Here is a 23,437-nt window from a genome sequence, read left to right as displayed (position 1 = left end):
AATGACACAGCTCTGGGTGAGAGCCCAGTAGTCCCATGCAACTGGCACCCAAATCTTTTGTTTGTGAAAGGGAGCCAATCAGGAGAAAGCTGGCTTAAGAGATGGAGAAGGTAGCTAAAGACAGATTTTAAACTGTCATGCAAAGCTGCTCAAATATATATAATACAGAGTTGTGAGCAGGGAGGTCTCCGTATTGTGTTAAATAAATAATTAAATTATTTTGTTAAAGACAGAAAAATATACATATTATAGGAAGCCACAGTAATGGTGGTCTTTTAAAACACTGGCGATTATTAATGAGTGAATTATGTGAGTGTTAGTTTTTCTAGGTGTTTGTGGCCTGAAAAGAGCAGACGTTGAGATAAGCGCCAGACATTGTTGTAGCTCAGCTGTCTCTGGTGATGCTGTGTGCCAGAAACAGTGCGGTACAATTGTTAACAAGGGGCCAAATAAATGAAAAATTAATGTGTTTGTGTGTGTGTTTTTGTGTGTGTGGACTGATTGACTATGTGTAAGTGAGTGTGTGTGTGTAGCTGTGTCTTACTGGTCTGGCTCATCAGTGAAGTAGTACCGCACAATCCCAAAAGTGCCTGCATCTCCGTCTGTGGCCTAGACGGGCAAAAACCCCAAAAAACAAAAAGAAGACACACATTTAAAATCATGTTTATTTTTGTTTATTTGCTTCCCAGTAAAGTTTTACAGTATGTTCAGTTCCTGTCGTTTGTCGATTTAAATGTTTTATCCTGACTTTTTTTTTTTTTTTTTGCTTCTCATCCACTTTAACTTTTGAGTCACTTTCAATTTCAAGCATCATTTGGCTAAACTATTTTCATGTGGAAAAAAAAGTTTTGTGCCATGTGTCTGTGTACCTTGATTTTCTGTGCTGTAGCCAATTAGGAAGGGAAGTTAATGTTGAACTTTTGCGACATGATAGCAAAGACACATTATAATCTTTTTTTTTCACAAACCAGCCATGAAATATTCATCCCATTCGAGACAATGTATCTGTTATGCTATTCCTCTGCATACATTTGTGCCTGTCTGTGTTGAAGTGTGGGGCAGCATGAGCTCACTTGTCATGACTGCACTTTGCTCCTTTTCCTAAATTTCTCACTCTAACAGCTGTCTATGACTCTCTGATAAAACATGAAAGCCATGCTTCACGCTCCAAAGGTGTTGATTGGATTAAGTCTGATGGGAGGAGTGATACATTTTCCTCACCCGCATGACCCGCAGTTGCCTTAAAAGCAACAACAATTGCTGTCATAAGTTTTGCAGATAAAAGGGGTGTCAGAAGAAATACCATAGAAAGAGCAACACTTTTAGAAATCTTGTGCTTAATGAAATGCCACATTAAAGCAATCTGTCTTTGAAAAAACACACACAAACACACACGCCTGCTTGTGTACACGTGAACTGGCGTTGTGTTGGCGCTGATGGATCGAGGCTGGAGAGGGTGTTGTAATAGAGTTTCACTTGAGTGCCTCTACAGTCAGTTGAAGGGCCAGACTCAAACGTGTCTGCAGCCTGCTCTGTCAACCACAGTGCTGGTCTCTGTGATTCAGTGATGCCCCGATACCGACCTTATTATGTGGACCTCTGCGTACACGTGTGTGTCCAGAGTGTGTGCTTTTTTTTTCTGGAACGCAGCTGTGACATGTCCTTGTGAGCGCGGATAGCTGCAGCTATCAATGTGTTTTCCACTTCCTTCTAAAAATTACCCTATGCTGTTTAGCTGAAGCTTGTAATTTCACAGAGCTTCGAGTACATTGTCCGGGATGGCAAATCGATGTTTCTTTTTAATGTCCGAACGGCCCTTTCTCAGTTGTCAAGTGTAATGGAGCACATCCTGCTGAACAAGTAGAGAGCGGGTTGCTAAATACAAACGGAGTGTTTGGAAATCCAGTCAGGTTCTAATGTTAACCTTTGAGTTTTCATCTATTGAGTCTGAATGACTTCATCATTTAATGCCGCTCAGCTGGCTGCCCCCCCCTTCTCCGTCTTTGCATTCCAGCCCATCCCTTCTCCACTATCTTCCCCTTTTGCCTGCTGTCTTTTCCTCACTTTCCTCCCTGCATCCGAGCGCCTTTCCACGTTCTCCCCTCTCCTGCACGTATCTCCCTTAGCACACCCTTGGCCCTCGGTGCCTCCCTCCCTCCCTTTGCTCCCAGGTGAGTGACAGGCCCATAAGTGCTCCAATGATAGTGGCAGGGGTGTTAGCGTGACAGCTATCGAGGCAGTGACAGGAGCCCGAGCCCAGCCTGGGAGCCAATGTCGCTTCTGCTGCTACAGCCGAACTGCTCTCGCTACGACAGACAGACAGACGGGGCAGAGCGAGAGACAGGCAGGGAGAAAGAGAAATGAAGAGAGGTAGACGGCATCCACTCCCGTCCAGTCATTCACCAGCCAAACAATCGCCATGGTCCAGTCACTTTGCCAACTGTATGTCAAAGACTTTCAACTTTAGCCACAGAAGGCCCTCAGCAGATGGACGGCAGAGACTGGTTGGCAGAGGGATTTTGCAGCCACTTAGCATCCTGGGAATCGGAATCATTGACACCAGTGTATTATGCACTTGCCCCTCGTTGCCATGGCAGCTTAAACTTCTTTCTTAGTCAGTGAGTTGGAGGTGATAGAAAAGTTGAGGTGGGGTGCACAGGGAGAGAGTGAGCGTAGGACTTAATGAGGAAAGAAATGACATGGAAATAAAGCTGGGCAATGTGCCTTACTAATGTGACTAAAATCCTAGCAGACAATTACAACCACCATTTAAAGTGCAGTGATGGTTCACGCGGATAAATAGTTTTCATGCTAATGGATTCATGAAACACGACTTTTTAGGGAGCCACTGAAATAACTGAAAAGAGAAAAACTCAAAAAGAAAAAAAATAAACTGTAAAGGAGGCATTCTGGTAAGTGAATGCTGTATACCAGGATAGCACAAAACACTTTAGGTATATCACTACTGTGTTCTACTACTGTGTACAGACTATGGTGCAGATGTACTGATAAATACCGGGCCTAGACTGTAACAGCGCTGAGGAGGAGGGCACTGAGGTATCAGAGTCAGCGTCCTGATCAGAGTCCAAACTAAATTGTTAAGAAGTTTCTGCACAAAGAGTCACAGTGCTGCTGATTGCCACTATAAACTCTGCAAACCCTAGGGTCCTCAGGCAGTAACTACAAAGAAGAAATTAGTTCTCAGTTGACCAGTTTGGTTAAATGATGTGTTTCTTCACATCACAGGGGCAGAGCCAGTAGGCAAACACAGTTCTGTGTGTGTGTGAGTACCTGTGTATTTACCTTTGTATTTTGTATTGGATGGTGTGTGTATGTGTGCGCATATGTTTGTGAACATGTGAGAAGGATACACATGGACAGAAATTCATAGGTTCATTCAGTTTTGAGGTAAAAATGCACCCAAACCATTTACAGTATAAACAGCTATTATTACACTCAATTGCTTTCAAGAGAAAACGGAAATGAGAGCTTCCCCTCAAGGATGGCTGAGAGACAAGGCTAGTCTGTGTGCGTATGTGTGTAAGTTAGGGCTGGGATTGAGGGAGTGGGGGTTTGCAGGGCCGTTTTCCTTAGCGAGGAGGTTAAAGCTGCACGGGCTTCTCTATCTTGAGTGAGCTAAAATTTGAATTGATTGGCTACCAAAATTGCTTTTTCTGCAGGAGCTTTGGAGGCATGGAAAAGGAAACCAATTACTGCCTGTCAAAGCATGCTGTCAAAATAGAGATGACCCCCAGTCCCAACACAGACAACCTCCTCTGTCTCAGTGTTGCACACCTAAACACAACCACAAAGAAGGGATAGCAAATGCGGACCCACATGTGCACATAAACAGTAAAAGTAAAGCTGTCCAGTCTGTGAGAGTGACTGTGGAGGAGGCGGTCCACAAGGTTATCGTCCTGAACTTGGGTTCCTCTGCTCTGGTTAGGTTTCCACACTACTGATTGTGGCAAAATCATAGATTAACATTCATAAATGCTACGTAAGAATTAAGGCCCAGAGAACAATCATTTAATCAAACACTCCTACATCATTGTGAATACTTAAATCAGTACACGTACAGTACGTTACATGTACAATGTTCTTTGTGAATAGATAGTGCTAAACAGTTTTTAGTGTAAATTTGTGCCTTTTGTTTTACACAATGAATATGGCGCTTACAAAGAAGACGAAGAAGAACCTCTTTTGCCATCTCACTATATACGATATATAATTAAAATAAAAAAAACATGATAATTTAACATCCATGTCTATTTTTCTATACATAAGTAAAGTGAAAAATGGACATAGTTATATATAGTTATAAATAAAAGACAGAGGTATTTTCAGGTCTGAGACGTAAAACCAGTACAAGGTGTCTTAAAACTGCACTTTTTTTTAAAATGACCAGCAGGTAGTGAGTCCTCTGGATGCAAAAAGGGTGGTATACAAGTCTTTGGTAAAACGGCCATCGGCTTCCTTGTCTGTAACCTCAGGCTCATTTATCACGTTGTTAGGCAGTAAGCGTGTAGTGTCGGTTTCACAGTCAGATCGCATGACGCATCCTTTTTCAAAATAAAATGGCGATGGTGAACCGTACTTCACTAACTGTCAAAATATACTTCATTAAAAGAATTCTGTCACAACAGCTCTGCTTGTTAATCATCAGCAACAAACTTACAAACCAGCAGTCAGAAGTGATTAAATTGCTTTGAAATACTGTATACACATGTCACATGGTAATATCTTTTGATATGGCCATGTGGTCCACATAATAAGTGAAGATGCCCTTGCTAAAGTTTAGGAACTCCACAATCAACATTACGCAACTTCTTTAATGAACAGATTAATGCAGGCTGTAGTGGTCTAAATTAATCAGATCTAATTGACATTAAAAGCTTAATTAAAGCCAGTGTTTCCTGTGTTGTGCATTGGTGGAGTAATGTAAGTGAACTTACACTACAAAGTTTGGGGAACACCGAATTGCTTTGTTCAACTTGAATGCTGCTTTCTGGAACTTGAAATTGTATAAGCAGAAGTAAATGGTTGGATGGATGGATGGATGCAATGCTACTGCAGACAGGAGAAACAAAATCAAACTAAAGCTGTTTCATCATACATATAGGTGCATTATTAACATTATTTAATTTAAGTTGTTTTAAGTTACAGAACAATGTAATTCCATCCTTTAACAATCCTCTAAAGAACATGGATTTAAAAAAAATTGGCGAGCTGACTTAATTATTCTGTAAATTAACATCAACATAACTGACAGGGGACAAGTCAACAAGTCACATTCCAACCGAAGACGTGTGAAAAAGTGAATTAAATAATTTAAATGTAATTTAAATAATTTAATTAAATAAACAGGTGTTGGCTTTCACTCAGATCTCTGTTTCTATGCCCACAAACTAACATGGGACCGTATAGAGCCTGTCTGTGTCTCTGATCAATTCTACAGAGCAAGACTCAGCAGAGCAGCAGCCTGGAAAAAGCACAGAAACTCAGATACCACGTCGGGGCTATTCAGACATGTGTCCAATTAATGATCACATATCCTGAACATCTACTGACTCAACACTCCTGTGACTGAGCTAATGAGTGAATTTTATACATTCTTCTTCACTTTCATATCGGACACACGAAGCTGTGCGATAAGACACAAAACTCAAACCCCAACAGCAAAACTGAAATGAAATACACCTCCCCTCCTCGGATCGCACTAGGACTGACCGCTCCTCTCTCCAGCTGTGACCTAGAGCACCTGCTTGGGGTTGATGGGAGCTGTGTGTGTGTGTCTGTGTGTGTTTTTCATGGCAGACACTTTAGTGCAATGAAGATGGCGAGTGTACATTTACGACTGCTTTATTTCTTCAAACCATTAACAAGCAGGTGGGGGTGCTCAAAGCAACCGCCGCCTGCCGACAGGATTGAACTGCCTGCTTCTATTATCTCCTGACCACCCAGATAACAGCAAGACAACAGGAACGAGAAAGAGATAAAAGTTTAACGCTTTTCTAACAATGTCTCCAACAAAGAGGAGGGGATGTTTTCACGGCACACTGTGGCAGCTTGCAAGATAAATTCTGTCTTTGCATGAATATGTAGCCACTTTATCATTTTCCATATGTAGACCTCTGGAAAAGAAGTCTGTGAAAGTGAGAAGAGAAGCGAGGAGTAAGACAGAGAAAGAGAGATGACTCTAGTGTGGGCATAAGCTATAGACAGAGTTTGAGCTTAATGCAGTTCTCAGCGTCTGGCAGCTTCACTTTACCAGCAGGTCTTGATTTCCCCTCCTCTGTCTCCCTGTGTTCCTCTGGCCTCAGTGATGAAGGAATGACATTAACACAAGAACAGGGAGGATGTAGAGACACGATAAAGAGTAAAGAAAACTCTACAAAGGTGATGTATGCAAAGGGAAAGACAAAAATGTGTCTATAAATAAAAGTAGTAGAACTGAGGTCAACAAATTACACAATGACAATGGCAACAGCAGAAAAATGCGAACAAACAAACAAACCAAAAGTACTTTTAGATTTTCAGTAGTGATTTATATAAATGTAAAGTGAGCATCATAGAATTTAAGCTAAAAATATGTTAATTTGAAACCTTTTTCTTGAGTCTTGTATTAAAGATACATTATTTTCACATTTTATCGACCAGCTAATGCTCTGACTAAACATCACTTGTAATTTTAACACCTCCTGTGACCAAAAGCTTCCAGTTCTTAACAAATATTTCAATATTGTCCAGATAAAAATGAGCCAACATAGAAATCAAACTGGAACGGGAGCTTATAGTGTACCAACTCCTGGAAAGCACTCGCTTTTCATAACTCTCAGCGTCTGTCGATTCACCCTCTGCGCCGGACTCCCATTCACAGCCCATTTCACAATGTCAGGACACCCATGATGAGGGCCCCATTATTAACAGAAACACTGTATGAGCATTCAGTAGCAGGAGAGAGCTGGTTTTCACCCCTTTTATTACAATAATGAATTATAATTGCTGTTGTGACTATTACCCTAAAAAACGCCTGTCTAAACAGTAGCGGTGGGTTCATCTGCAACTGTAATTTAAAACCACCCACTTGAGGCATTTATCACTGTGCCTTAAAACGCAGAGCATCTGCACAGAACTTGTAAAACACACATCACGGGAAGGTTACAAGACAGAAGGAGAAAGCCGCTAATACCAACTATACGAGGAGAGAAGGGGGAAGGCAAACTCCAGTATGCATAATGTGCATATTTTCAGTGCTCGGTGGATAGAAAGCACGAGCACTAGAGAACGTCATCCAAGCAGAAATGGGCAAAGAATCACAGAGCGAATCAGAGCAACACCTGAAAACCATTAGCAATCTAATGGTAAAACAGAAAAAGAGGAAAAAACAACAAGAACTGAGGGCATACGATAAATAAGAAATGAAAAAGGCAGATTTTCTGAAACCCAAGGAGAGGAAAAAAAAATCACAGTGATTCACTGATACGAGCAGCTGCTTGGTTTCCCCAGGGTAAGGAACAGACAGAAGAACAGAGCGAGAGAGGGAGAGAGAGAAAAAGACCCAGACAAAAGAGTAAATCACAATAAATATTTATAATGATAAGTAATGCTGCAGACCATAAATATTAAAGAGCCGCTGCTTTTGCGCATGTGTGTGTGTGTTTGTGTCTGTGTATCAGTGCGCGCTGGTATGTTAAGCATAAGTGTCCACGGGGATGCAGGAGCGGACACTGAGTAATGCATTTACTAACATTGTGCATAAGCTCTGATCAGATGAGCTATGAATATTAACCCAAAAAAAGCATTTCAGATTGGCTGTTTGGCACTTCTTTTCTTTTTTTAAACAACTAGGAACCAACATGCATACATTCAATTAGCATAGGTATAAAGAATTACCCGCCCTCTTTACATACAAGCCACTTTCAGCACAGTATTGATATGCTACACAGATACAAAAACATTTTCATTCTTAGGAAGCACAACAACACAACAAGCAAGAGAGAAACTACTATCAGTCTCTATGTAGTAAAAAAGTAGGGGATGAATCTTGACTGGACGATCCTCCCTGTTATTGTTGTTCCTACATGGCAGATCCAGACTGTCCTACAGCATTACAGAGGGTAATTTCTCACTTTATTGCAATAGCAAAAATGTTTTCAAACTGAATGAGCCTTTTTTTGACCAATAAAAGAGCAGATTCAACTCCGATACTAATCCAGGCATCATGATTGTCTAAAAAAAAGCTTTTCTTCTTTTCAGTATAATGATATTACCTCATTGCTGTCATATAATGACAAGAGCTTTCTAAAAAGCTTAAATGATGCTTAAAGCCAGGTTAACATTATTATTGTTGAGTCCCTAGGCGGGCACATATTCAGGTAGATACAAATACAAAGACTGTATGGATCAGTGAATTTTTCGGACATTTATGATGTTCCTTAAAATTATGTAAATTAGCTGGCTGATACACCAATCAGGTATCACACTATGGCCACTTAGAGGTGAAGTGAATAACACTGATTATCTCTTCATCATGGCACCTATTAGTGGGTGGGATATATTAGTGAGCTAATGAACATTTTGTCCTCAAAGTTGATCCTTTAAAAGCAGGAAAACAAAAGCACAAGTAGTAAGTCAAATAGTAATGGCTTCACAACTTGGTCAGAGCATCTCCAAAACTGCAGCTCTTGTGGGATGTTCCCAGTCTGCTGTAGTCAGTATCTATCTAAAGTAGTCCAATGACAGAACACTGATGGATGAGCCACAGGTTCATGGGCGGCCAAGGCTCATTTGTGTACATGGGGAGCGAAGGGTGAACCAGGGGGTTCAACCCAACAGACAAGCTACTGTAGCTCAGATTGCTAAAACTATACAGTGTCCATTCTGACAGTACACAACAAACAGTGTACCACAGTTTGTTGTTTGTGGGGCTGCCATGCCACAGACCAGTCGGGGTTCCCGTGTTGAAAGCATCAACACGGGAGGCTGTAGCTCAGGTGGCAGAGCAGGTCAGCCACTAATCAGAAGATCGGTGGTTCGATCCCAGGCTGCATCCTGGCTGCATGCCAAATATCCTTGGGCAAGATACTAACCCCGTGTTTGCCTACTGGTGGTGGTCAGAGGGCCCGGTGGCGCCTGTGTCCGGCAGCCTCGCCTCTGTCAGTGCGCCCCAGGGCAGCTGTGGCTACAATGTAGCTTGCTATCGCCAGTGTGTGAATGGGTGGATGACTGAATGTAGTGTAAAGCGCTTTGGGGTCCTATGGACTAGAAAAGCGCTATACAAATGCAGGCCATTTACCAAGAGTGAGCACATGAGCATCTGAACTGGACAACAGAGCAATGGAAGAAGGTGGCCTCGCCTGAGTCATGTTTTTTTTTTTACATCTAGGGAATGGCTGGGTGCGTGTGTGTTACTAGGGAACACCTGGCACCAGGATGCATTATGGGAAGAAGGCAAGCCATTCAGGTAGCGTGAACTGGACCATTGAGCAATGGTCTGCTGGGAAACCTTGGGCCCTGACATCCATTTAAATATTACCTTGAGACTTTTTGACATTACCACCTACGTAAACATTAGTGCTCCTTTTTATGGAAACAGAATAGCTGGGCTGGACGAACATGTCCGATCCATTTGGACTTACAGGATCTGTTGCTAACATCTTGGTGCCAGACAGCACAACACAACTTCAGGGGTCTCGTGGAGTCTGTGCCTTGATGAGTCAGAGTAGGTTTAGCAGCAAAATGGGGACCAGCGCTACATTAGGCAGGTGGGCATAATGTTGGTGTATCACTTAACATGATTATCTTAAGGTATATCTATGATATACATGATAACAAAACTGCACTACACTGCAGGTACCCAACAGCCTCCTAGAAGACACACCTATGGTATCAATTTCAAAATCCTATGTTGCCTGGTTCTTGAGTTATTGCATTCAAAACTTTGCGTGTCCACACCGCCTGCCTGACCAACGAGGCCTGGCCAATGAGATGATGACCACGTGTAAACTCAGTTGGTCCTTACCAGGTCTTAAAATTAGTTAAATACACGTTCAGATGAATAACAACACATGACATATTAAACTGGGTCATTACTTATTTAACAACCATTAAACAAAAATGGAGAGGCAACCTGGGAACCTTCCAGTCACCGAGATAACCACATACGCCTCTGTATACCACAGTACCCTAGTATCAAATCTGAGGCCATCTGTCCGACAGTTAAAGCTTGGATGAAATGACTTCACGCAACATGTCAATGATCCCAAGTTTAGCAGCAAATCTACAACAGAGCCACTGGGTGGAAAAAAAGAAAGAAAAGAAAAACAGAATCAAGGTGCTGAAATGGCCCAGTCAAAGTCCAGACCTCTAACTCAAGGAAAGTGTGCATAAACGAATGCCCACAAAACTTAATAAACTGAAGCAACGTGGCAAAGAAGAGTGAGAAAGAATTCCTCCACAACAATGTGAGCCTAATAAAGTATTAAAAGAAAGTGATTACTCCAAGTTATTGCTGCTACTAGGGTGTAATTAGTTTTTCACACACTGCTTCTGCATTTTGGCTTAGTTTTTGTTAAATAAATAATGACATTGTAACATGTCATGTTGTTCATCTACGGCTCTATTTAAGTCATTTTTGAACGTGGTAAGACCCAAACAATTTTTTTAATCATGTGCTGATATAAAAACATAAAGGTATCATATTATTTATTTTTTCACATATGTACTAATTTTCACATATTCTAATATGTGATTACCTCATTTTATCTTAAAGTTTGGAAATAAGGAGAAACCACTTACTTGGTTCTGACCAAGAGGGGAATAATGCAAACCAACAATGCAGTAAATAATCTTGTCAAACACTTATTTACCTATATGTGTGTTCAGTAGTTTCTAGCACAGTGTGTAAGTATGTGTGCCTGTGTGTTTGCGGCTGCATTTTGAAGATGGCCCACCAGGGTACACTGATTAAGAATGAAGGAGTTATCCTTCTGTTTGGTACAAAAACATAATTTGACCACCATCTGTTGCATTTTACAGCCACCTGACAGAGAGCACTGTGAGTTCAGTCTAGCCTGGTTATACTGTGATACCAGGGGCACAACTCCAGCAACTGCTGGTAAAGACTGAGACAGGTATGCAGAGTATCAGAAAAATGACAATGCAACTGCTGTATAAACAAGTCCAGCAACAATTAACAGCACAGTTGCATAGAGCTATAAAATATCAATGTTAAGTAAAAATGTAATAAGTGAAACACTAGCAAAGGTCTTTATGAATTAATTTATTCACAACTAATGTTCCATCTCAGCATGATTTTCTGTGCTTGGGGATCAGGATAATTTGACCTTAACAGTCAGGTGATAGACAAGGTAGGTTATTATTTTACCTGGTACAGACCGACTTGAGTGGAATTTGAAGTGTTCTAGCATAAGATGAATATAGCCTAGGCCACTTTTGAATTCCTGCACTTTAAAATTTATGGCCAGAACAGAATATTCATTTAAAGACATATGATTCATTACATTTTACAAAAGGATCATGAGCTTATTTATCCTTTCTCCCCTTTATTTTCTCTTTGAACATTACGAACCAGAAACAACAGCTTGATGGATTTAACATCTTCTTGTGCCTCACTTTGGACATATTATCACTTATTTTATAAATACATGCACTGCCAGAGCCAAAATAAATATGTTATCATTCACACAAACACATGCGAGGCAGACGAAGCTTGTTTGCTCCGACTCCAGCATGAAAATAAACACTATCGGTGTTTTTCACTGGATCACAACCACTCTAACTTACTGTCTAAATTACTAATTAACTACATTATGACAAACCCACATAGGTAAACAAATCTATACAAACAGATTATTAATATGAGTCTTACAGAAAAGAAAATAGAGAAGAGCCAAAAATAAATAAGGACTTTGGTTTTAGATAAGATAAAATAAGATAAGATAACCTTTATTAGTCCCACACGTGGGAAATTTGTTTTGTCACAGCAGGAAGTGGACAGTGCAAAAGTTATGAGGCAAAAATTAGAATACAATAAGAATAAATACAGTACACAACTGTACAGAATAGAATAAAATAAAATACTATATACAGTAGAATAAAATAAAATAAATATACAATAAGATAAAAATAGAATACAAATACAAATACTATATACAACTGAGTAAAAATACAACGATGACAGAAAGGATTATTGCACTTAGTATTATTGCATATGTATGGATGTGTGTGCTTGATCAGTTAAAGTCTTTATTATGGAGTCTGACAGCAGTGGGGAGGAAAGACCTGCGAAATCTCTCCGTCCCACACCGTGGGTGCCGCAGTCTCCCACTGAAGGAGCTGCTCAGTGCTGTCACAGTCTGCTGCATGGGGTGGGAGATGTTGTCCATCAGGGATGACAGCTTAGCCGCCATTCTCCTGTCACTCACCACCTCCACTGGGTCCAGAGGGCATCCTAGAACAGAGCTGGCCCTTCGGATCACCCTGTTCAGTCTCTTCCTGTCCCCAGCAGAGATGCTGCCGCCCCAGCAGACCACGCCATAAAAGATAGCAGAAGCCACAACAGAGTCATAGAAGGTCTTCAGGAGTGGGCCCTCCACTCCAAACGACCTGAGTCTCCGCAGCAGGTACAGCCTGCTCTGCCCTTTCCTGTAGAGGGCGTCTGAGTTATGAGTCCAGTCCAGTCTATTGTTCAGATGAACACCAAGGTACCTGTAGCTGTCCACAGCCTCAATGTCCATACCTTGGATGTTCAGTGGTTGCAGTGGAGAATGCTTGTGCCTGCGGAAGTCTACCACCAGTTCCTTGGTTTTACTGGCGTTGATCTGGAGGTAGTTCAGCTGGCATCAGTCCACAAAGTCTTGGGTCAGACCTCTGTACTCCTTGTTGTCCCCATCAGTGATGAGGCCGACTATTGCAGAGTCATCAGAGAACTTCTGCAGGAAGCACTGGGTGGAATTGTGGGAGAAGTCTGCAGTGTAGATGGTGAAGAGGAACGGAGCCAGAACCGTTCCCTGTGGGGCCCCCGTACTGCAGACGACCCTGTCCGACACACAGCCCTGAGTCCTCACATACTGTGGTCGGTCGGTGAGGCAGTCCAAAATCCAGGTAGTGAGGTGATGGTCCACTCCAGAGTTCACCAGCTTGTCCTTTAGAACCGAGGGAAGAATAGTGTTGAAGGCACTGGAGAAATCAAAGAACATGATTCTCACAGTGCTTCCAGCGGTCTCCAGGTGAGCGAGGGAACGATGTAGGAGGTGAATGACGGCATCATCCGCTCCAATGCCAGGCTGGTAGGCAAACTGAAGTGGGTCCAGTGATGAGCTTATTAGGCGCCGAAGGTGAGCCAGGACCAACCGCTCCAGGGTCTTCATCAGGTGGGATGTCAGAGCCACTGGCCTGTAGCTGTTGAGGTCCTTGGGGCGTGAAGTCTTTGGCACTGGTACAACACAGGAGGTTTTCCAGAGCTGTGGGACTCTTCCCAACCTCAGGCTCAGGTTGAAGAGGTGCTCCATCACCCCACACAGTTGGTCCGCGCAGGACCTGACAACCCTCGAGCTGATGCCATCTGGACCCGCTGCCTTCTTGCCATTAATCCTCCTCAGTTCCCTCCTAACCTGGGTGGTTGAGAGAGACAGGCTGGAGCCTTGTGTTGAGTGTGTATTGGATGCTGTTGTTGGGGGTGGGGGGGAGTGAGCAGGGTGAATAGAGGAGGTGTGAAGTGTCTGAGGTGGAACAGCAGCAGTGGGGGTGGGTGAGTCTGCAGCCGATGTTGCAGACTGCCTCATGGCTGAGTCAAATCTGTTGAAGAAATGATTCAGTTCATTTGCCCATCTCACATCCCTCCCAGGCAGAGAGTTCTGCTGTTTGTGGCCCGAGATGGTTCTGAGGCCTCTCCAGACTTCACCAACGTTGTTTTGTTGAAGCTGGTTCTCCATCTTCTGCCTGTAGCTCTCCTTCCCATTCCTTATCAGTCCCCTCAGCTCTCTCTGCACCCTTTTCAACTCCTCTTTGTCTCTGGATTTGAAGGCCCTCCTCTTCTGCTTGAGGACGGTTTTAATTTCTGGGGTAATCCAAGGTTTGTTGTTGGAGAAACACCGTACAGTCCTGGTAGGTACAGTGTTATCCACACAGAAGTTTATATAGTCAGTAATGCATGTAGTAAGGCTGTCGATGTCCTCACCGTGGTCATCACAAATCACCTCCCACACAGTCGACTCAAAACAATCCTTAAGAGCCTCCTCGCTCTCCTCTGACCATCTCTGTACTGTGCGGGTGGCTGGTGGCTCCCTGCGCACTAAGGGCTCATACCCAGGGACAAGGTGCACCAGGTTGTGATCAGATCTGCCCAGGGGAGGGAGAGGTGATGAACTGTATGCCTCTTCTGCATTGGCATACAGTAAGTCCAGTGTTTTATTGACTCTGGTTGGGCAGGTCACATACTGGGTGAAGGTGGGCAGTGTGGAGTCCAGTGAGGCATGATTGAAGTCCCCTGATATTATGAGAAGGGCTCTCGGTGATTGTGTTTGCAGTCTGCTGACCACAGAGTGGAGAGAGTCACAGGCTGCATCCGCGTTGGCCGAGGGGGGGACATACGCTGTTATCGCGATAACATGCGAGAACTCCCGGGGCAGGTAGTACGGACGCATGCTAACGGCTAACAGCTCAATGTCTCTGCTGCAGAGTTGCTCTTTTACAGTGATGTGCCCAGGGTTACACCATCTGTAGGCATCTTGTGTTGACCTTGAGGGTGTTCAGAGAGATTGATGTGTCCATGCATATATACATTGACCAGCCATACAATCACAGGGGAAAAACAGTAACAGGTGAGGGGACTAATTCCTGGTCATTCTGCTACAATCCAATGGTCTGCTGGGAAACCTTAGTGCAAGAGATTCATTTTACTTATGCTCACTCCACCTAACACAGTGTTTGAATCCCTAGCCTCCCTAATGCTGGACAAGGCACTCTAGAACTGCTTAGGAAAGTGTTGCAGAACACAAAAGCATCCAAACCAACGACCCGAGTAACCTTAGCTATCCCAGATCCCAAGAGGATGCACAGCAAACACACCTGTTCAATGGAACAACCACCAAAAAACCTACAGGCCCCAAAGGGTCAAGCTCTGACCCTTCAGTACATGGAACCAGGGTCTCTGCATTTGATGTCATAGCATGTCTAGCAGAAAGAATGTGGCAGGAGATTTTTAGGTTCTGTGGATTGCTATATTTTTCCAAACATAGCCTGTTATGACAGTATCTTAGATTTTGCAGTATTTCCAGTTAGTTGTGAAAGGCAATCTGCTGTACCACTCCCAGCAAGTACATTTTCCCTTTCAGTGTAAACAGATCTGCCTCCAGGTCTTGGCAGGGTCTCTCCGGGTGATCTGCCGGGAGCAGTGGGTCTCTGTGGTTAGCATGCTCCTCAGTGCAAGTTTTATTTTCAAAACTAGTTCATTCAGTTGCTGACTCAAGCTAGACTGTCATATACTCCACTGCACGTGCCCTGAATTTGGCTACTCATAGATGTCCCTTATGTAGACCACTGAGGACTGTGTTTCTTAAACTTACAGCAATGACCAGGTATGCCCTCTTCATGCCTGTGCCAATATATTATACAAGAATCTTCCCGTGGACACTCTAAAATCACAACATCATTTATGTGACACATTAATCCATCCAGACCTACAACAACCTCTGACATCATGCTCTTTTAGAATAGGGGCCAAGTGATGTCATAAAGGTTGTTGGTTTAGCAAACTCTTTAGCTAGAGGGATTTACAAAAGACCCATGTTACAGTCAAGACTCAGTGAGCTTAGTGAAGTCAACACATATGTAAGGATCACTTGTCTTTTTAGACACCACCATCATACTGCTATCCAGTGGTTCATCAACTCTCCTTACTCCAGTCTTCTCCATTCACTCTAGGTCTTTCTTGGCTTTCAGAGTTAGTGATAAGGGAATCCATTGTGGGGTCTTTAAAGAGAACAGCATAGCACTGGGTTTCAGTTTGACGGTAAATAGGTGCTAACTCAGACCAAGACCATTGCACACCTTCAAATATTTGTTCTTCAGCGTCTCTAGGCTGACACTAACTACTTGAGCTACCAGGCCTAGCACCTCAACAACAGGTATGCTGAGCAGAGAAGAGTGCAGATGCCAAGGAATATGTTGTCTTCTTCCTGAACCTTATACACTGCTCTTGATGAGGCACACACTCTTTTATAATGGCAGATCGAACAGTTTGCTGGACACTCCACTTTTGGGGTCTGAGGGACTTTTCCACATTTCTAGCATTTAGACAGTCTACTAGTCTATACATGTTACTGGCTGGGCTTTTTTCCCCTCTTATTGAGTTTCTTCTTCTCGTGAAGATGTTTATCTCTGCTCATAACGCTATCTAACAAGCATGTCTCTCTTTTTCCCACAGTATCCCACCCACGTGTATATCTTTATATCCTAGAACCAGCTCATAGAGACGGTACGAGAACCTCAGCATTTCACTGGCCCAAACTTAGGCTACGTCCACACATTGCAGTGTGGGCAGCGAAAACGGAGACTTTTGAAAACGATGACGCATTTTAGCAATGTGATGCAGTCATGTGACCAATTAAACAAAGATAGCAGTGGGCATTATACAGCAATTTTGTTTGCTCTCAATTTTGACAGCCCTATTAAAGATTAATATCAGTTTGTACAAGCTTCAGATAGCTTTTCTTCAAATTCCTTAATTCTCACTCACTTTTGCAACTTTGTACTTTTGTGTTACTCGCAGCAACAATTCCACCTCATTGTTAGTCCATTTACAAAAACTCGGTGCTTTTCCTCAAAATTTTGCAGTGACGTTTCAATGAGCCAGAAAGTAAATAAACGAAAGTGGTGTGCGGATCGATACTGAAATATCGATTCTTCCGATACTAGTAATTTATGTTCTAGAATCGATTCTCATATTAAAATATCGATATTTTAGTACTTTGGGGTAAATTTGTAGTTTATCATTAACAGGAACACAGTGGAAAGAAACTATATCATTCGGATCTTCTAAATTTGAAGGAACTACTTCCTCTTACGCCTTTCATAGTCATATGCAAAATACGGCTGTATAAATGTGTCGCAGCCCCTGGCATGTGCACTCAGAACAATGGCTGAGCGTAAACGGAGTCATGTGTGGACGTATTTTACCTTCACAAACAGCCAAGACGCGGTTTCCGATACATGTGGCAAGACAGTGAGGTGTTGTGGCAACGCCACTAACCTCGTCAAACACCTCAGAGTAAATCACATCACAGAATATGATGAGCTTATGTTGAGGCGAAGTGAAGAGGAGGAGGACAGGTGCTGCTAGGGCGAGACAGGCGTCTCTCGCGGAGTCCTTTAATGCTGCAGGCAGGCAACGTGTTCAAACAGTGCACAACTTCAAGTTTTTTTTTATTTCTATATGATTATTCTGTACAGTAGTCTGATGTCCTGTAATCATTATGAAGCGATATACTTATATTATTATTACTACAATTACATAATACAATTATATATTGTGGCGTGTTGGGGGAGCAGCTAGTTCTCTCCCATCATGCCTTGGGACATGTGCTGCTGTTTAGATGTTCTTGTTTTATTGTTTATGGTTACGTTACTTTTAACTGTTATCTTGAATGTTGTGTTTACGCTGTGGTGCAGAGTCACTGACAGTTGTTGTTTTGTAGAGAGAGTGCTGTACCCTGAGTGAGTTCTGTTGTGCTGTTGTTGACCCCTGAGGCACACTGTAGCAATGGCAAGTGTTTTAATATAGAGCTCCCCCTACCAGTTTGGGGTTGAACAGCAAGCTCAATCTCTCTGTGAGCTTCTTTGTTAAGGTTCCTCTGCATGCCACATAGGTGTCAAAAGAGGGCTTCCAAGAGCATGGCCACTATTTTGAAAGAGGAAGAGGAGCTGAGGAAGATTGAGGAGCTTATCACCTGCCTGGAAGCAGTGAATGGAGCACAACCAAAGAAGTAGGGAGATCCCCGGGCAGCAGCAAACCAGCCAGGGGAAGATCTGTTGGGCTTACCAGATGGAGCCTCACACCCCTGCCCACTGGGAAGCTGTCGGAGCTGCAAAGGCATGCTGCAGGCTCCAAGACAACGAGCAGCCAGCCAGCCTCCACTCAGGGTGATGCCTGGGAGCAGCACACCCTCATTGCTGGCAGCTGAGGGGTACAACGCCAATGCCTCCTGAGACCTACCTTATCCAGGTACAGCTGGCTGCTCAGCTAAATGGATGGTCAACAGAGGAGACAGCTGTCCAGGTTGCCCTCACCTTGGAAGGCAGGGCCCTGCAGATCTGCACAGATCTTCAGCCAGAAGAGTGTTTAAGTTGGCCTGCTGTTGCCAGAGCAATGCGGAGCAGGCTTGGCCTCCGTACACATGCAGATGATGCCTGAGATAAACTTGCCAGCTGCCCACGGAGACAAGAGGAGAGTCTGGGTGCCTATGCTGCCGACCTTCGTCTTTACGCACGAAGACGGTACCCTGGTTTTGATGCTGCAGCACAAGAAGAGCTTGCTCTCCAGGCTTTCGTTCGGGGCCTCCAGCCAAAACGACTACAAGAGCACATCCGTCTGCATGCACCGGAAACCCTGGCAGCAGCTCTAACTGAGGCAGAAAGAGTGGAGCATGTGCTCAGCTCAGGTGCACGCAGCCCTGGCACAAGTCACCGAGTGTGTCAAATGAAGTACAAAAGGAGCAACCAGGAGGAGATGGCCCTCCAAACCACCATCACACCACCCTGGCGATCTCGGCGAGGGAATAGGCCAGCAGGTGGCTAATCCAGGGACAACTGCCATCGGTGTGGAGAACAAGGCCACATTGCACGCCTGGCACCCCAGCTGCCGTTAAACTAAGGCGGGGTGGCACAATGGAAGAACTGCCCCCCCACCACCAATCTGTCCTCCGAATCACACTTGCGGGTTGGCTGGCTTGCCAGACACAGGGACTGTATCCGGACTGTGACCTTGCTGGCACCACCTGTAGAGCCCTGATAGAAACTGGATCTACGCTTTCCTTGGTACAGGCAGGAGTCCTCCCTGGTACTGACAGCCCAAGACTGCAGGGTTGGTAGCCTACTCAGCTCCACATCACCACAGTCACGGGGGAGCGTGCCAAAGTTAAAGGGGAAAGATCCCTCCTGGCGACTGTTGCTAACTGCACTGTGGACCACCAGTTCTGGCTAGCCGGCATCCAGGACCAATGCATCAGTGGTCTGGACCTGCTGGCCAAATGGGAGGCCACAGGGTACGTGTCCAGAGGAATCCTTTACCTGGGCACGGAGGCTGTGAAGCTCCACACCACCAAGGAAGTCCCGCTGCCTGCCTCCACTTTTTCAGCCAGTGTCAGGAAGCCTGAGGACCTGTCGCCGCTGGCGGTGGAAAGGGCCTCTCCTTCACCAGCAGTACAGCAACTGTCCACAGAGACCAAGCAAGCTGTCGAGGACTTATAGCAGAGGAGCTGCGAGGGTCTCCAGGCTGATCAGCAACGGCAGCTGTGGGAGATACTCGACTTGTTTGCCGACATCTTTGCAGCCAAAGATGCGGACTGCATGCAAATCAGGCTGGTACAACATGACATTGACACTGGGGATGCACGGCCCATCTGCCTCTGCCCTCGTCGCCTTCCCCTTGCCAAGCGTGCCGCAGCAGAGCAGAAGATCAGGGAAATGGCAGAGGTGGGCATCATCGAACCCTCAGACAGCCCCTGGGAAGCCCCGGCCGTACTGTTTCGGAAAAAGGATGGTACCTGGCAGTTTTGTGTTGACTATCGTCTACTCAACAGCATCACATGCAAGGACTCCTACCCATTGCCCTGGATTGACGATGCCCATGACGACATTGCTGGGTCCTGCTGGTTCAATTCCCTCAATTAGCGCAGTGGCTACTGGCAGGTGGAGCTGACGCCAGAGGCCCGCCCAAAGACTGCTTTCTCCATTGGTCAGGGACTATGGCAGTTTAAGGTGATGCCCTTCGGCCTCTGCAATGCCCCAGCCACATTCGAGCACCTAATGGAGAGGGTTCTACATTCCCCACGACCGCTGTGTGGTCTACCTGGATGACCTCCTTGTCCAAGCAACAGACTTCGAGAAAGCTTTGGCTAACCTGACTGCTGTTTTCCATGCTATCCGCCAGGCTGGCCTTCGTCTCCACCTCAAAAAGTGCCACCTCTTCCGAAAGGGGACGACTTTTTTGGGTCACATTGTCAGCAGAGCTGGGGTTTCCACTGATCCTGCGAAGGTGGCTGCTGTGAAGGCCTGGCCCATTCCAGGCAATACTGCTGAGTTGCGGAGCTTCCTTGGCCTGGCATCATACTACCGGCGTTTTGTCAAGGACTTTGCTACCATTGCAAGCCCCCTGCACTGGCTCACACAGGAGGGCCGAGAGTTCCACTGGAGTGAGGACTGCGCTGTGGCGTTTGATTGGCTCCGATCTGCACTGGTTGAGGCACCGGTGCTAGCCTACCCAGACCTGCATCTTCCTTTTGTCGTGGACACCGATGCCAGCAACACGGGCGTGGGGGCTGTCGAGAGCTGCTGACCATCATCCTGGGCCTCTGCCATTTCAGACCCTACCTCTACGGGAAGAAGTTCCTCCTGTGCATAGACCATGCATCCCTCACTTGGCTGCTCAGCTTTAAAGAACCGGAGGGACAGCTAGCCCGGTGGTTGGAGACGTTGTAAGATTACCACTTTGAGGTTCGTTACCGGGCGGGACGTCTCCACACCAATGCAGATGCCCTCTCCCGACGCCCTTGTGAGGAAGAACAGTGCAGGTACTGCCAACACCTGGAGGACCAGGAGGGCATGACTTTAGTGATAGCGTCACCACAGGGTGGCCATGAGAATGACTCTGTTCCAGGTGGGCACTGTAGCAGTCTTCAGGTCCAGTCCGCTGCAGGGCACACTGAGGGTCTGGAGGCCATGGATCCCAAACAGCTGCAACGTGACCAGAACCAAGACCCTGCCCTTTCACAGGTTCAGTGTTGGATTGGGGCCGGTCAGAGACCATCATGGCCAGAAGTATCTGCACTGGACCTCAAGACCAAGGCTTTCTACTCCCAATGGGCTAACCTCACAAGCCGGAACGGCCTCCTCTATCACCGCTGGCAGGCTCCCGGGGGTCACCATGAGGTCTTCCAGCTCTTGGTACCTCAACAGTTGCGGTCCAGGGTCCTCCAGCTGGTTCATGGTGTGGCGGGGGCAGGACACTTTGGAGTTACCAAGACTCTGCGGCGACTTCGGTCTCGGTTCTACTGGCCCAGGTGTCGCCAGGATGTAGAGCTCCATGTCCATCTGTGATGCCTGCACGTCTCAGAAAGGGCCTTCCCAACACTCTCATGCCCCCTTGCAGCAGTATCAGGTGGGGGCTCCCATGGAGTGGGTCGGAGTCGACATCCTGGGACCCTTCCCCACCACTGGCCAGGGGAAGCGCTACATCCTGGTTGCCATGGACTACTTCACTAAGTGGCCTGAGGCCTATTATGCAGTCCCTGACCAGTGTGCGGGGACCCCGGGTTGGACTACCTCCACAACCTCCTGGCCCGGCTATGGGAGGTGCACCAGTTGACCAGGCAGGCTCTCCGAGACGCAGGCTCCCAGCAGAAGCGAGCTTCTGATAGCTGCTGCAAGGGGGAAGGACTCTCGCCAGGTCAGCATGTGTGGGTCTACAGCCCGGAAAGGAAGAAAGGGCTTTCCCCCAAACTGATGAGCCAGTGGGTTGGACCCTGCACTGTTCTGGAGAGGCTGTCCGACGTGGTCTACAGGGTGTGGCTGGTCAAATGGAACAGGGTGGTCGTACTCCTTCGTGATCGCCTGGCACCCTATCAGCCCTTGAGTCCAGAGACTTTGCTATGGACATGCTGGTTGCTGGGGACAGCTAACCACTCAGGTGGGGGCTGTGTGGCATGTTGGGGGAGCAGCTAGTTCTCTCCCATCATGCCTTGGGACATGTGCTGCTGTTTAGATGTTTTTGTTTTATTGTTTATGGTTACATTATTATGAAGTCACTGACAGTTGTTGTTTTGTAGAGAGAGTGCTGTACCATGAGTGAGTTCTGTTGTGCTGTTGTTGACCCCTGAGACACATTGTAGCACCGGCAAGTGTTTTAATAAAGAGCTCCCCCTACCAGTTTGGGGTTGAACAGCAAGCTCAATCTCTCTGTGAGCTTCTTTGTTAAGATTCCTCTGCATGCCACAATATTGTATTATGAAATACAATGAAACATTACATTTTTGTCGATACCACCCTGAATTTTACTTGGTATCGGATCGGAAAGGAAATCAGTGGTATCGCACATCACTAATAAATGGCAGACAGAAATGAGGCAGGTCGAATCTTCTTGCGTTTCACGCATGTGCAGTACTGGAATGTGGACGCACAACTCCGTGAAAATGACTGAAAACGCTAGTGTGGACGCCGAGCGTTTTGAAAACGCCATTTTCAAATCTATGTGTGGACGTGGCCTTAGAGCAACCCCCACCTGGGATAGGGTGCGCAGCTGCTGATGAAGGTTAAGGTGTTAGGAAATACCACCATTAAAGGGGTGGGGGATGTCACAAGGTAGAATATTTGGGTTTATGTCCTTTGCCTGTTTATTTTGTGCTTGTAGCATTTTAGCTTTTTTTTCTGCTTGTTGTTGGTTTTATTTGTTTTTAGATGTCTTGATTTTAATTGATATATGTGTAGTTTTAATAACCTGCCAGATTTAATGACTGTAAAATTGACCTAAATAAAGAGTGTGAGAGAAAGCTGCCAAGGATTTCAGCCTGGGGCAGGTCACTGAGGAACATTTAGTAGCTGCAATATGGAGATATAGGTGGGAGATCTGATCAATACCCAGAGATATTATAAGTAGCCTAAAGCAGAGGAACATGGGGAATGCCAGCGTAAGATGCCAAAGTAGAAGATGTGCTGCCACAAACACCTTGCCATTACTAACCGACCATAACGAGACCCAAAGCTAGATGCTATAGTCAAATCTGGAGGAGCCAAAGGGCAGAGCCCAGAGCTTCGCACACCTCTGTTAGTAACCTGTTTCAACTCTTTGTAAAGCAGCTGGACTAGTGTCGGGATAGCAGGAGTTCCAGAGGGGCATTCGGGATTAGGAGCTGTGTCGGTATCAGAGTTGTTTGCAGCAGCTCTGTTTTACCAACAGCACTGCCCAGTGTTGTAGTATCAGGAGGGAGGCACAGTGTTGAGGGAAGAGGTGTGTTTGCTGTCTGTGGCAGGCTGTTTGATATGGGGATGGGAAAGGATCATGCTTTGATCTGAAATCTTGGACAGAGTAACACAGACTGGACTATGCTGTAACAGCATGTTTGTCAGGCTGGTGTAGTTTATTTTATTTCATTTGTTTTAATGTACCGGTGTATATCTTATGAATAAAGTTTTTTTGACA

At 45.3% G+C, this 23,437-nt stretch overlaps 1 protein-coding gene across 1 annotated transcript in view; it reads right to left on the bottom strand.

The window, feature by feature from the left end:
* cdh23 (cadherin-related 23) overlaps positions 1-23,437 on the bottom strand; it is a 195,916-nt gene that overhangs the window by 58,060 nt on the left and 114,419 nt on the right. Inside the window, exon 14 of the mRNA XM_085297424.1 lies at positions 545-609. Within this exon, the coding sequence (XP_085153550.1) occupies positions 545-609 (65 nt within the window). The remainder of the gene's footprint in view (positions 1-544; positions 610-23,437) is intronic.

This window comes from Mchenga conophoros, linkage group LG13, assembly GCF_057382185.1.
Source record: "Mchenga conophoros isolate Kocher_MC1m ecotype Shallow Benthic linkage group LG13, M_conophoros_male_GT1.1, whole genome shotgun sequence".
Classification (NCBI taxonomy): Eukaryota; Metazoa; Chordata; class Actinopteri; order Cichliformes; family Cichlidae; genus Mchenga; species Mchenga conophoros.
The sequence above is the reverse complement of the archived record's forward strand: the minus strand, read 5'-3'. Positions and strand labels throughout refer to the sequence as shown.